The 14,220-nt window shown below is 31.9% G+C and overlaps 2 protein-coding genes across 2 annotated transcripts; both read right to left on the reverse strand.

Moving 5' to 3' along the window:
- Positions 1-15: 15 nt before the first annotated feature.
- On the reverse strand, positions 16-2,335 carry LOC108467946 (AAA-ATPase At3g50940-like). The gene is made up of 2 exons (XM_017768778.2): positions 1,244-2,335; positions 16-758 (listed from the first exon to the last, which is right to left on the reverse strand). Exons 1-2 carry the CDS (start codon positions 2,252-2,254, stop codon positions 141-143), a joined length of 1,629 nt encoding a protein of 542 aa, XP_017624267.1. The 5' UTR covers positions 2,255-2,335; the 3' UTR covers positions 16-140.
- Positions 2,336-9,495: 7,160 nt separating this feature from the next.
- Positions 9,496-13,462, reverse strand: LOC108469705 (uncharacterized). Its single transcript, XM_017770708.2, has 4 exons — positions 13,277-13,462; positions 10,832-11,604; positions 10,191-10,619; positions 9,496-10,110 (listed from the first exon to the last, which is right to left on the reverse strand). The coding sequence occupies exons 2-4, from the start codon at positions 11,598-11,600 to the stop codon at positions 9,929-9,931; spliced, it is 1,380 nt and encodes a 459-aa protein (XP_017626197.1). The 5' UTR covers positions 11,601-11,604; positions 13,277-13,462; the 3' UTR covers positions 9,496-9,928.
- Between the last annotated feature and the right edge of the window lie 758 nt (positions 13,463-14,220).

The raw sequence follows: 14,220 nt of genomic DNA on the forward strand, positions 1-14,220 counted from the left end.
TTTGATGAGATGATATTTTTGCAAGTAAAACTTATATATAATATATACATATTAGTCATTCATTTAGGCCTAATGAGTAACATAATAAAAACATGGTGTATGTTTTTTCTTGACATCTTCGTGTTCGATTTTCGAGATTTTTAAAATTTGGTTTTCTTCGAGGCTTCCTCTTTCTCGAGATATTTGTGTTCGATTTTCAATTCTTGGGATTCTTTAACCTCGGCTTTCTTCGAGACTTCGTCCTTCTCGGGACACTTGTGTTCAATTTTCAGTTCTCGAGATTCTTTAACCTCGGCTTTCTTCAAGGGCTCATCCTTCTTGAGATACTTGTGTTCGATTTTCAGTTCTCGAGATTCTTTAACCTCGGCTTTCTTTGAGGCCTCATCCTTCTCAAGTTCATCCTCTTCCATTTTCCTCTGCTTTAGGAAACTCAAAAACCCTTCAACCGCAACATCTACATCTTCATCTTTCATTAACTCTTCAGCAACTTGTGCAGGGGTGACCTTGGTAGCTCCCAGCAGCACCTCAATTTCCCCGAAAAGCCGGTGCTCGCCTTCGATCCCCAAGTAATTCGCAGCCAAAACCTTGAAAGCATGCATACCGCAATATGACAAGTGAATGTGCAAGTCCATCCTTCCGGGACGTAACAAAGCCGGATCAAGCCTATGCTTGTGGTTCGTCGTTAGCACGATGATCCTCTCGTCTCCGCAACTCGACCATAGACCGTCGACAAAGTTCAATAGCCCCGAAAGCGTCAACTGCATAGATTTCAACACAATCACACACATACACATCAAAAACAAAAGGTTAAATTCTTCTATTAGTCCCTATAATTTGTGAAAGTTGTTGATTTATTCCATGTACTTTAATTCGATTGGATTTAGTCCCTTTGCTTTTCAAATTGTAAAAAATTAATCCTGAACCAAATAGTAGTAATTAAAGATGTCTGGTTAAATTCAATTACTAGTCTTGTCCTACGTGAACAATTGTAGATTTAGTTCAGATATTGGATCATTCTAAATTCAGTCTTACACAAATGACAGTTGTTAATACATTAATCGAATTTTTAGTGAGTAATACTTGAAAATAACAAGTTGAATATGTTTGCCGCATCAAATTTCAGAAATAGCAAGAGTTAAGGAATTTAACAGTTATCGTTTAGTGACGTCTGAAATTTTAAAATTTGAAAAGTATAGGGACTAATTACAGAATTTAACCAAAACACAAATATGCAAGGACTAACCTGTTTGTCTTGACCATGACGCCTATGTCCACGATCAGGCAAATTAACAGTACAATCAATATCTTCAATCACAAGAATCGATCTATTCCCGATATCAAGCAACAATCTCCTCAAATCCGAATCACTTTTTATATTCTCAAGCTGCAAATCATAAATATCAAACTTCAAATAATTAGCCATAGCAGCAACCAAACTTGATTTACCAGTCCCAGGTGGTCCATACAACAAATAACCCCTCTTCCATGATCGACCCACTTTTTTATAAAACTCTTTCCTTCTAATAAACCTGTTTAAATCATCAACAATCATGGTTTTCAATTCTGGGTCAAGTGCTAAAGTCTCAAATGTCGATGGGTGTTCAAGCTTAATCGATTCCCATTTGAATTTAGAACCATAATGAACATTCCCCAATGTATGTATCTTCAAAACCCTCATTTCATTTTCGATCATTTCAGCAGATTTCAACACAAATGGCAAATAAGAATTCATCACTAAATCCCCATTATTTTTCTTGAATCTTAGCATGAAATATCGTTTTTCAGTAACGTTACCTTTTTTCTCCACTTCGTAGCAAACATGTCGCCATTTAAGCTCGAGACCATTGAAGGAATCTGTGATTCTTTGACCTTTATCGAGCTTACATGATAACCCTTTGTCTTTGATCCGTTTGCTTACTTTGAGTCTTTTGGTATTTGGGTTGATTTTGGTGCTTAAATAAAGCTCGGTAGCGTTGAAAACATGGTTCGGTTCGATGCCGTCGGATTGGTCGATGATGATGGTTTGTTTTCCGGAGAAGAAACAGAATAAAGAACTGATAGCTGAGAATATGTGTTTTCGAAGTGGGTATGGGATGAGATCGTTGAATATGGATCGTAAAAGCATTAATGAAGCACTTATTGAAGCGTATGTAGTGAAAGCTGATGTTGCAGATGGGAAAATAGTGGAAAAGGATTTGGGGAATTTGTTGAATGGTGATGAAGATGAGTGGTTGCTTGGTTTGCAGGGAAGCATGGTGAGAAAATTTTGTCTTCTTTTTTTCTCTTTGATTTTCTGGGTTTTCTTTCTTTATGTTGAGAGGGTCTCAATGGTCTTGTTGATGGAGGTTACTTTTTATTTAAGGGTTAATTACACTAAACGTCCTCAAATTATAGCATAAATTATAAATTGTTCGTTGAGCCCTCAAATGTTAAGTATTGCATCAATCCCATCCTTCCTCAACATAACCATTAGCTTAAGCATCAAATGTGAATCTGAACCTGACATTGTGGATCAAACTGTAAGCACGTGTATACTTATCACATGAATAGTTTGAATATAACAAGTTAAAATAAAGAGATAAGTCCTCTATATTTTATTGACACAACTTAATTACAATTTAATCCACGTGATTTATTATATCCATACTAAATTTTAACTGGTTTTTAAATTGACGAAAAGACTTGATTAATAAATAATGATATTTTAAAGTTTAGATAATGCAATTAACCCTTTAAATAATTTAAAATCTCTTAGTTAACAACGCCCAAAATATAATAATTTAACATGAATTACCCTATAATTTGTTCATCAAAAAGTGATAATAATTACAAAAACAGGCACAATATTTTTTAATAAAAAGAATTTGGAATTTCCACATAAAAATATTAAATATAGAAATGGTTAGTTCATGACATTGACAATTGAATGTAATCCACTGCATATAAAACAAAAAGAAGGCAGCTATGAGTAAAAAAACATGCATAAAAATTAGTAAATAGAAGTCATCCTATAATAAAAACATTGTACTATAATGTTATATGATAGCAACAAAGAAAACTCGAATTTGATTTGATTTGATTCGATTTAATTCGATCTTTTATTGAGAGATAAAAGAAAATATTTTAAAATCTCATAAAATTTCCATGCAACTAGCTTTAAAATATTAAAATATTAAAAATTTTAGTTTAATTTGTGTATTTTGGGTAAATTATGGTGAGGTCACTTATCTATGTTTTTTTGTTGTTGTCTAACTATGAAAAGTTACAAAATAATCACTCAACTATTCAGTTTTGTCTTCTTTTTTTTTTTTGTCACCAACTTACTAGTGTAAAAATAAAAACACCCAAAAATCTAAGATAGTTGTGACCAAAAAAGAAATTTGCTAATAGTTAGGTGACCATTTTGTAAATTTTCATGATTGGATGATAAAAAAAAAAACATAATTGGGTGAATAGTAATGTAGTTTACCCTTTACCTTTTTATTTATAAATTTCCATCCAATCATTGATGTTGTTATTATTTTCCATCAAGATTTGTCAATTTAACATATTTATTTTCTATCAATCATATGCCATGCCATAAAAGGACAACCTGATTAACATGACAAGTTTGTAACTTTTGATAGAAAATATTAATGATTAGATTAGGATTTCTAAATCTAAAAAGCTAGAATACTTAATTTTTAACTTTTTAATTATAGGGACTAATCTCAAATTTTACTAAGTATAAGGACTAGCGACACATATTGATACTGGAATTTGACTTCAATGTTCAAATTGATACCCATATCTTTTTTGTTTAGATTGGTACATAAATTTAATTTTCGTCACAGTCTATTTGTGTAACTTAATTAAAATGGGTCAATGTGAACAGGGCAGCACTAGGGGGCTTGTAGTGGCCAAGGCCCCCTCAAAATGGGAAAATAGTAATTTTTTTCCTTTAGATTTTATAAATTTATAAGTTGGTTGTAACACCCCTAACCCGTATCCACTGCCAGAACAGGGTTTCGAAGCATTACTACCATATGCAGATCACTTAAAAAAATTAAAATACTTACCGATTCAATGCATCATATAAAATAAATATATTATCATTCAATCAACAGTTTGGCACTTGTATAAGCATCAAACAACAACATTGTTAGTATACTTGCACATATCTCATATAAATTCAACATTGATATATCTATTTTCTCGACATGTCGCACTTGAGTTTAATAATAGTCTCAATTACATAATTTCCTTGTATCAACATATCAAAGATAATCATATATGTACATGTCATGAAATATATCATGCTCTTACCGTTTCTTCACAAGCATATATCATTCATTTCATTATATCAATATTTTATGCTTCATCATTTCCATATATTTGATGTATATTTATTCGGTAATAGCTTATATCAAACTTAACATAAATTATATTCCATGTACTTATACTTATTTCGTTATCCATTTTCATAATTATTTCATACAATGCTTTTGTACATATATTTCCATATGACCAGTTCTTGTAAACATTTCACACAACCATTTCATATAACCATTCTCATCTGATACATTTTACCTGAATATCAATTGTTCAACAGATGTTATAGCGTCTCCTATCCACGGTCTTATTTATCTTTGACGTGATGCCATAGTGTCTTTCAACTATGGTCTTACTCATTTTCTGTCATGTTGCCATGGTATCTTTCAACCATGGTCTTATTCTTTTCATGTCACGTTGCCATGGTATCTTTCAACCATGGTCTTACACATCTCATATCAGGTTGCCATAGTATCTTTCAACCATGGTCTTACACATTTCATATCAGGTTGCCATGGTATCTTTCAACCATGGTCTTACACACAGGTTGCCATGGTATCTTTCAACCATGGTCTTACACATTTCATATCAGAGAGTACACTCCCGCGAACCTCATCCTTACAGTGGGATTACCAGTTCAGGCTAAATCCCCTGTAATATAAACTCATAGAGTATTGTCGGGATTACCAGTCCAGGCTAAATCCCGTGCAACGACAATTACTCTAATGAGCTTGGATCTAAATTACCAGTCCAGGCTAAATTCAGACCCTAATTCGGATTACCCGTCCGAGCTAAATCTGTTTTACACATATTCTTGGAGGGCTATATCGAGATAGGATCACCCGTCCGGCTAGATCCTTTTACCGTCAATTCCTTTTCAGAGATCCATCGAATTTTCCTTTCATTCAACCGGGATTTCTTCTCCTTTTATCAAATTTATCAATGTTTCATAAATTTTCATACAATGAACATTCAAATCATATTCACATAAATAACATACAATCTCAAGCATTTAAGAATATAATTCAAGTTACACGAACTTACCTCATTGCTTGTTTGTGTTTATAATTTCATTAATCTGATATCTTTTCTTTTCCACGATCAAGTCTCATATTTGAGTCGTCCAGATCTTTATAAATAAATTTGATCATCATTTTCATTCATTTCATACTCTAATGCATTTAATTAATGTTCTAGGAAAAATTACCATTTTGCCCCTAAACTTTTAATTAATGACGATTTCATCCTTAGGGTCAGGAAAACAAAATTCTTGCAATTTAATCCTTATTTCCAGCTATTATTCTCATATATATTGATAACAATCCATGAATTCTATAAAATATCAGAATTTTTCATAATTTCAACACTTTTCAATTTAATCCCTAAAACATGTTTTCCCCCGATCATGAACTAAATTAATAATTTCATTCAATTTTGTAATTTAAATAATAAAATAATCCATTTCATGCAATTTGGTCATTTCTGACATTTTTACAAAATTACCCATAAAGTTTTACTTTTATTCAATTTAGTCCCTGAGCCTAAAATATACAAATTAGCCATGCTAGATGAATATTCATACATATTTTTCCTCCTCCTCCTCATCTCCATTCCACATCCTTAATGTAGATAACACACTTGTAAGTAACATTATCCATAATTTTTATTATTTACTTTTATGAATATTCAAGCTGTCTATATGCGTCATAGTCACTAAATTATTTATATCTGGAGCTATAGAACTCAAAATTAATATCAGCTAATTTTACCTGAAACTAGACTCATATATATTCTTACCATAAAATTTTCAGAATTTTTGGTTTATCCAATAAGTACAGTTTATTCTTTAAAGTTACCTCTGTTCTGCTGTGTGACAGTTCTGGCCCTTCTTCACTAAAAATTAATTATCTCCTCGTACAGAATTCGAATGATGTTCCTGTTTGTTTCTATTGAAAATAGACTCATTAAGTATTCTAAAAATATAAATTTAAGCCCATAATTATTTCTATCCAATTTTTTATGATTTTACAAAGTCAGAACAGGGGAACCCGAAATCATTCTAACCTTGTCTCACAAAATTCATCATATCTCATGATTTACAATTCCATTACTTACATCATTTCTTCTATAAAAAACTAGACTTAATAAGCTTTAATTTCATATTTTATTCATCCTATAATTATATTTCTAAAATATTTGATGATTTTTCAAAGTTAGACTACTGCTGTTGTCCAAAACTGTTTTTGTGCAAGCTATTAATTACCATGTTATAACACCCTTATTTTCCTTTTCTACACCATTTCTTATCACTTTCTCTTATTTTCTCTTCACTAACATATCAAAAACATAGGACCTTATGTAAGAAAACTCTACTATAACATTATTTCCATGCTTTGTCAATAATAACAAACTTAAAAACATATTGAAATCTTGATATACTTACCTTGTTCTATTGATACTAATCTTTAACTTGATTTTCTCTCTCCTCCAACTTCTATTTCTTGAATCCAACTTGATATTCTAAATCCCCATGCTCTCCTTAACATTTTTGTCTCTTGGTAGCTATGGAAATTCATTTGATTTTTGGGTGAAAATGGTGAATTTTTGGTAAAAAGACCAAATTATAAAGAAAGCAAAACTTTCTTTCTTCCTCTCTTTCTCTCACGTTAGTGCATGGGAAAATATGGATGAGAATTTCTCATCTTTCTTTCTTTATATACTAATAAAATAATAATAAAATATCTTATTAAAGTATTAATAAAATAATATTTATCTAATTAAATAATTATAAAATATCAAAATATCTCTAGCATCATTATTACTTTCTAGATTTCTCTCTCTTCCAATTGACCATTTTTCCCTTATTATCTTTTAAAATTCCATCCTTGAGTCATCATTTAATTTGGTAAAATTACAATTTAGTCCCTCATAGTTCTTCATCTATTCAATTTGGTCCTAATTCATCCATTTTCCTTAGTTTCTATATCATTCCACTCTTAAATTATTTACACTATTGGTCCTTCAACTTTTTTATATTTACACTTTAACCCCTCAAATTATGAATATTTACTCTTGTGCAACAAAACTTTTCTCACTTTTACAATTTAGTCCTTTCTTGAATTAATATATCATAATATACTTCTCAATATTGACATAACTCAAAATTTCCCTTTTTGTCACTTTATTTCCTTATTTTACTATATCAAGGATAATATCTTACTGTAAAAATTTTCAGGGTATTACATTGGTAAATAGTTAAGTTGCATTTTGGCCACTCAAATAATAAAATTGTAATTTAATTCTTTAAAAATTATAGTTATATAATCTAATGAAATGAAAAAATTACATTTTAATTCTCATAAAAATACATAGTTTAATTTCGGTCTCAAAAAATAATTTTTGACTTCACCCCTTAAAGTAAACCAATCAAGTTGTTACACGTGACAAGAACAGTAGCTAATGACAAAACATGACATGTGTGCCACAAATCTAACATGATTTACCCATATGGTCCCATTTTAATGGAGCCAAATTTGAATACCAATTTGAACAAAAAAACGTACATACCAATTTGAATATTGAAGCAAATATGTTTACCCCTTACGAATTTGATGATTGTTGAGCAATGATTTAGCTGTTGAAGGGCTCTCACTCAGTACAATTCATATCAATCCCTAAATGAGTCCATGCCTTCACTTAATAGTTACCAAAACATGCTACCACTAGCTGCTGCTCCTCCTTTAGCTGATGTATATAATTTGTGGTACACAATGTTAAACAATTGTTCTCTCTTGTAAGTGTCTTTTCTTGATTTTCCAAACTTGGCAACAAGGATCGGATTTTGGAGGACGGATTCCTCGTCTCGAATGTGAGCGTCGAGCCAATGACCGGCTTTTGGAGGATGAATTTCGTGTCTCGAATGTGAGCGTTGAGCCAATGACCGGCTTTTGGAGGACGAATTTCGTGTCTCGAATGTGAGCGTCAAGCCAATCGGTTAAAAATGGGAGCCGGTATTCATTGTTTTGAGTTGGATAACCAGGTAATGTTATCAATGAGGAACTTAAAATTTTCATAAGTTGTATTTTTAAGTTTAGGATTATTCCACCAGACGTCCTCAAATCATGACACAAATGTTAAATTAATCTCTAAATTTTAAAATGTTTTAGTTAAGCCCTTAAAGATTAGGATTATATCAACCAAATCTTTTTGTCGGTCTAGTTGTCGGCTTGGCAATTAAATGTTATCTAGAATCTGACGTAGAGCATATTTAAAATATGTGTATCAAATTTTAAATATGAATGTAACTATCACTGGACAATTTAAAATTGACATGTTAAAAATTATCTACACAGTAGATACATACTTGTTTAAAATCGGTTAAAATACAAAATTGGCCTCCAAATTATATCACTTTTCTCACCTAGTTACCTGAATTTTTTATTGTGTGATACCTAAATTATTAATTTTGTCACATTTTACTCAAAACACGATAAAAACCAATAAGAACGTGACATGTCACATGTTCTTATTCACTTTACCAGTAGAGTTAGACAAATTTGATAGTTTAACCTTTGACCAAAAAAAACTTTAAATACCTAAGAGAAAAAAGCAATATAGTTTAGGGGCCAATTTTGCAGTTAAGCCCTTAAATTTTGAATCACATATTTTAAATATGGTCCGCAATACATCATAACTGAACTAACCTTTAACACCCCATCTGTAATTTGACTAATTAGAGGACTCGATTAAAACCTTTTTCAGGGACTAATTTAAAATTTGAGCATAATTTGGGACCCCTAGTGGAATTAACCCTTAAAGTTTACATCATAATTACAATTGATCAGGATATGAATGGATAGTTTTGCAAAATCAATAGCAGGAATCAAATTATTTGCTATGAAACCTGTACCAATATCCAAACAGGGATTAAGTTTCATACTGAGAGCAGTTGATTGTCCATAAAACCCTTCTAAACCAGCTTCCACCAAGTGATTTTTGTCAATGAATTTTACATGACAAGCCATTTCCATTATCCAAGCCTATCAACAAAAGAAAATATTCATTTGCCAACCCTTAGAATGAAAATATTTAGTTATCTTTAGAATTTATAAAATTTTAAATTAACACACGGTAAAATTACACTTAAACCCTAAAATGATAAAAAAATTATTTAATCCTTTAAAATTTTATAAAGATAAAAGCTATTAAAATAATAAAATAACATTTTAGTTCTCATAAAGTATATACAACCTCCAAAAATCTTCAACATCGGTGTAAATGAAGCTACTACTTATCATTAAATTATAATCATAATCATATGATAGACAAAAATTCATTGGGTAACATTAACAAAGACCTATAAATTTGATAATTTCATGTCCTCCCAGATAGCTGGGGAGAAAACAACTCAAAAAAATTATATTGATTGCACTATACATTCCTCAAGATCAGATATCTCATGGAAGAAACTAAAGCAAGGATGAGATACTGCAATTATTATTCACAATGGGAGAAAAGAATGTATTTGCGTCTTATTCTATAGCTAAGGTGATCGACACTGACAGAGATTATCACAAGCTCTAGTCTAGTACTGAATGATTAATAATGGCTTAATTATTTACTTGGTTGTTGGATTATCGGGATCTGGACCTTTTGCAATGCTAGCAGAAGATGATTCTTTTCCTGTTGGGAGGTAAGACCATGCCAAGGCTGCTGCCCCGAGGGTAATTGCAGTGGCAACCGAACCCCAGACCCATCTTTGTTTCCGTTTCTTACGTTGTCTTTCACGCCGTGCCATCTCTAAATGAAACAAACAATAAATTTTGAATCTGGTAAATGTTGAGGGAAGAAGGATTAAGAATGGGGTACAAAATCCTTACCTACAGCCTCTTGGTTCCTCTGAGACATTTCCCGATTCACGGCCTCATAGTAGTGCAGCCGGTCCAATAGTCGAGCAATTTCAAAGTTCTTCGATTCGATTTGAGCTTCCATCTCTGTCTCAAGCTCTGCTTTTGCGATGCCCCTTCCCATGGATAATGATACGAACCGTGCAATACCCATTTGCTGCCGCAGTTCTTCAGCTGGATTCACTAGTTCATCCTCTGTCACAACAAAAGGATCCACAGGCAGTGACAATCCCACATCACCAAACTCTTGCCCGATTCTTCGCCACTTGGATTGCATCTTGTTTAGAGCTTCTTCTGCCTGCTTCCTTTTTTCTATCTCCGTGAGTAAACTCAATCTTATTTCCCGCAGTTCAGCTTCAATATCATGGGGACCAGACTGTGGCAAACTCTCAGAAGATAATTCTGGAGGAAACAAGAAATCTAAGTAAGCCAAGACGACCACAATTAAATAAATTAAGCCAGCATTTTTCACGCTCCTAGTAAATACATATCAGGTTTTGAAAATAAAATGAGTCATGCAAGAAAAATGTTTTACAGCTAAAAGGAAAAGATTGTGTTGTGTGCATCTATATATGAATATCACATACAGGCTAAATTAACACTCTACTACATACCATCCCATGCATCAAAAAATTCTACCCCCTGTGTAGCAAACCGTGCAGCACTTTCTGCCGCAGCATCATCTCCTCCCTCAGTATTACTTGCGACGCTCATTGATTCATTGGGATCAAAGAAATCTTCACTATCTCCACCTTTTTCCAAGTTTAATGCTCCAGGCTTCAGCACAGAAGCATCTATGGCTAAACCATTATTCATTTGGCTGCTTCCAACTTCACCATCATGGAAACCATTCATGTGCTCCTCCTTAATGGAACCGCCACGGACACTATTTGGCCGCTCTACATTGATAGGACCATTATGAGCACCATTCTCATGTTCCTCTTCATTAGGTTCATGAATGCTAAAAGTAACAGAACAATCCTTAAGTAGATCAACAGAATTGCCTTCTGCCAACTTTGCATTCCCATTAACCTCATCTTCTTCATGGGCTTTTTTTTCACAAGATGATACATTGTCCTCGGAAAAGCTCTTCAAAAGGCGAGGACCACGACGCTTGTGATTGATGATGTAAGGAGAAGGAGGGAAAGAAGATGGTGAATCAGGCAGTGGGGTTGCCTCAGGAGTAGCATATAGGGCTGGTGATATTTGGGGGCGATTTACCTTACTTGTTACTGATGTACTGCTGCTCCTCTTCATTTTTGTGCTGGGGATAGGCTTTGGGTTCGGGATAGGTGGTTTTGAATTAGGACCAGAGTTGTTGACAGATCTGGAAGGTCCAGGTTCTATCAACCTGTCCAAAGCTATTGCAGTGAACGTCGGCATGGCTCTGCATGATCAAACAACAAAAAGCTTAAGTCACTAAATTACAGAATGAGAAAACCCAATCAATTAAACTTAAAGTTGTTAACTTTTAGGTGTAAAACTAAGCCACAACTTTTGTATGATAGAAAGGAAATAATGGATAATCTAAAATTCAAACATTAATACTTGTAAAGGCAATGAAGAAAAACTCATTGTTGCTACATTTGAAAACATTCTTTCCATGAACTTGAGAAAATTCAATCAATTAAGCTTAAAGTTGCTAACTTTTAGTTGTAACGGCTAGGCCACAACTAATGTATGATAACAAGGAAAATAACGGATAATAAAAAATTCAAACATTAATACTTGCAAAAACTTGTAAAGGCAACAAAGAAAATCTCATTGTTACTGGAACTACGTCGCTCCAACTCTTCATTTTCAGTGTCCGACACCTTTGTCCAGCACATGATATGGAGATATGATATCCAACAATCCTCCAAATACAATGAAAAACTTAAAAAACTATGACCATCACCATACCCCGTGAGAGATACTGACATCTGTGCTTGAGTAACATAGTTTGAGAACACTTTACTTTCCATGAACTTGAAAAAATTCAATCAATTAAGCTTAAAGTTGTTAACTTTTTGTTATAGCAACTAAGCCACAATTTTTGTATGATAACAAGGAAAATAATGATTAATCTAAAAAATTCAAACATTAATACATGTAAATAGTCTGTTCATCTTCAATCAGAAATCATATAGCTAAATAAATCTCAACCGCATAAATAAAAAATAAATCCTCTATACTAGCATGAAAAATTTGAAGAAGTGAATCCAAAATTAATGCTGTTAGATGCAGCTAAACCGAAACTCATGAGAATTCCTCTTGATTTCAAAAGCAGCCACGCAGAACATAATTTTTTTTTAATTTAAACATAAAATATATTTCTATGTTAATTAATTCAAAACAGATCGGAAAACCAAAGAAATACATACTTACATACATAGCGTCACAAACTTTTTTTCTTTTCACACCAGAGACTATTAACAATATTTATAACAATATTTATGTTATAAAATAAACGAGTACCAAAAAAACTATTTTTTCTTTTTCTTTTCAAAAAAATCTTTGAAATTACTGAATCACAGATGAAATAAATATATAAAGCAACGGAGTCATCATAGTATTTTGAACTTTTCAAAAAAAATGGTAATTGGATTATTTAGAGGGTCTAATAGACGCCGACTATATTTTCTCTTTTTCTTTTTCGATGAAAGAAAAAGAGAATTCCATTATATGTATGTATTAAAACATACAATAATAATATACTTCTATGTTAAACAAGTTCCAAAAAAATGAAAAAAAAAAAACCAAAAATTACAAACCGAGAAATAATAACACGAGCACCAATATGAAATTAAAAAAAGGCAAAAAAAATCGTTAAGATAATTTCCTATTTTACTTAACAACAAAATTTTGAAATAAAATAAAGACCTCGAACGATTCGAAACTGCAATTTTCTTTTCAAGAAAAGCAACTGATCGGTTACAATAGAGAGCTATTAGGATCAGCTAATTCAAAACCTGGAGAAGATATCAATAACGAAAAAAGAAAAAAAAAAAAGAATCTAAACATAAATGAAAAGGCTTCCAGATGTTTATACAATTGAAAAAAAGGAGGAGATTCATTACCTTAAATGCTAATAAAGAGCTAATCCTTATAGAAGAGACGCCTAGGCGTGAGCGGCGGCGATAGTGGCGGAGTACACGGTGGCGCGTCGAGAGAGAATTTAAAGAAGAAAAAAATGAAAATTGAAAGACCACCTCCGTTTCCTTACCGCAAATATTTTAAACGCTAGAATTTTTTTTTCTTTTTCTATTTATAGCTATAAGCTGATAATTAAGGGAATGTCAAATTTAGCCTTGATTGGTGTGGAATGCAACGGTCAGTTAGGGAGGGATAGTTTGGGTATTTGCTGATATGTCTGTACGGATTATGAATCTCCAAAATGCGTGGAAGAACGGGGAATGTCGAGTTACCGTTTTGTGAATTAATATGATGTCGTTTGGAAGGATGGAAAGGAAGTTTGGAAGGATGGAAAGGAACGGACACGCGGCAAAATTAAGCAAAAGCTTGAAGCACATTTGTTGTAAGTTGTAATAATTATTTGGTTGGTTTCTAATTAAATTTGGTTCCTTGTATTTTAATATATAAATAAAATTACAGATAAATTTTGATTTAATATATAATTATTCACATTAAATTTAATTACGATTTAAATATATATAATTTTAACTTTAATTTAATTGTATATACTTAAAAAATAAATAAAATATTTTATTTTTATATTAAATAAATACATTTACTTATTCATAAATTGAAACTATAATTATAATTGTATTAGTAAATTGTAAAAATTCAAACAATTGACTTGTTTTCCTGCTCAAATAATAATAAATTATTTTATATTTTTAAACTTATTAATAATTTGATATTTTCGGTTGACATTATTTTCTAACATGACACTTGATGTTTGTTTTCTCTTATCCAATGTGATATTTGTATTGGACAAACAAAAATCATGTTGATAATTAAAGGCAATTGTATTAAATTTTTAGTATTTAATTCAAATTTT

Source organism: Gossypium arboreum, chromosome 2 (assembly GCF_025698485.1).
Source record: "Gossypium arboreum isolate Shixiya-1 chromosome 2, ASM2569848v2, whole genome shotgun sequence".
Lineage (NCBI taxonomy): Eukaryota > Viridiplantae > Streptophyta > Magnoliopsida > Malvales > Malvaceae > Gossypium > Gossypium arboreum.

Bases quoted from the DNA above. Each gene is read 5' to 3' on its own strand.
- LOC108467946 (XM_017768778.2), bottom strand. From the start codon at position 2,254: ATGCTTCCCTGCAAACCAAGCAACCACTCATCTTCATCACCATTCAAC. The intron at 759-1,243 runs GTTAGTCCTTGC...AAATCTATGCAG, and splicing joins GTCATGGTCAAGACAAACAG to TTGACGCTTTCGGGGCTATT.
- LOC108469705 (XM_017770708.2), bottom strand. From the start codon at position 11,600: ATGCCGACGTTCACTGCAATAGCTTTGGACAGGTTGATAGAACCTGGA. The intron at 10,620-10,831 runs GTATGTAGTAGA...TGTTTCCTCCAG, and splicing joins ATTTTTTGATGCATGGGATG to AATTATCTTCTGAGAGTTTG. The intron at 10,111-10,190 runs GTAAGGATTTTG...TGTTTCATTTAG, and splicing joins GAGGAACCAAGAGGCTGTAG to AGATGGCACGGCGTGAAAGA.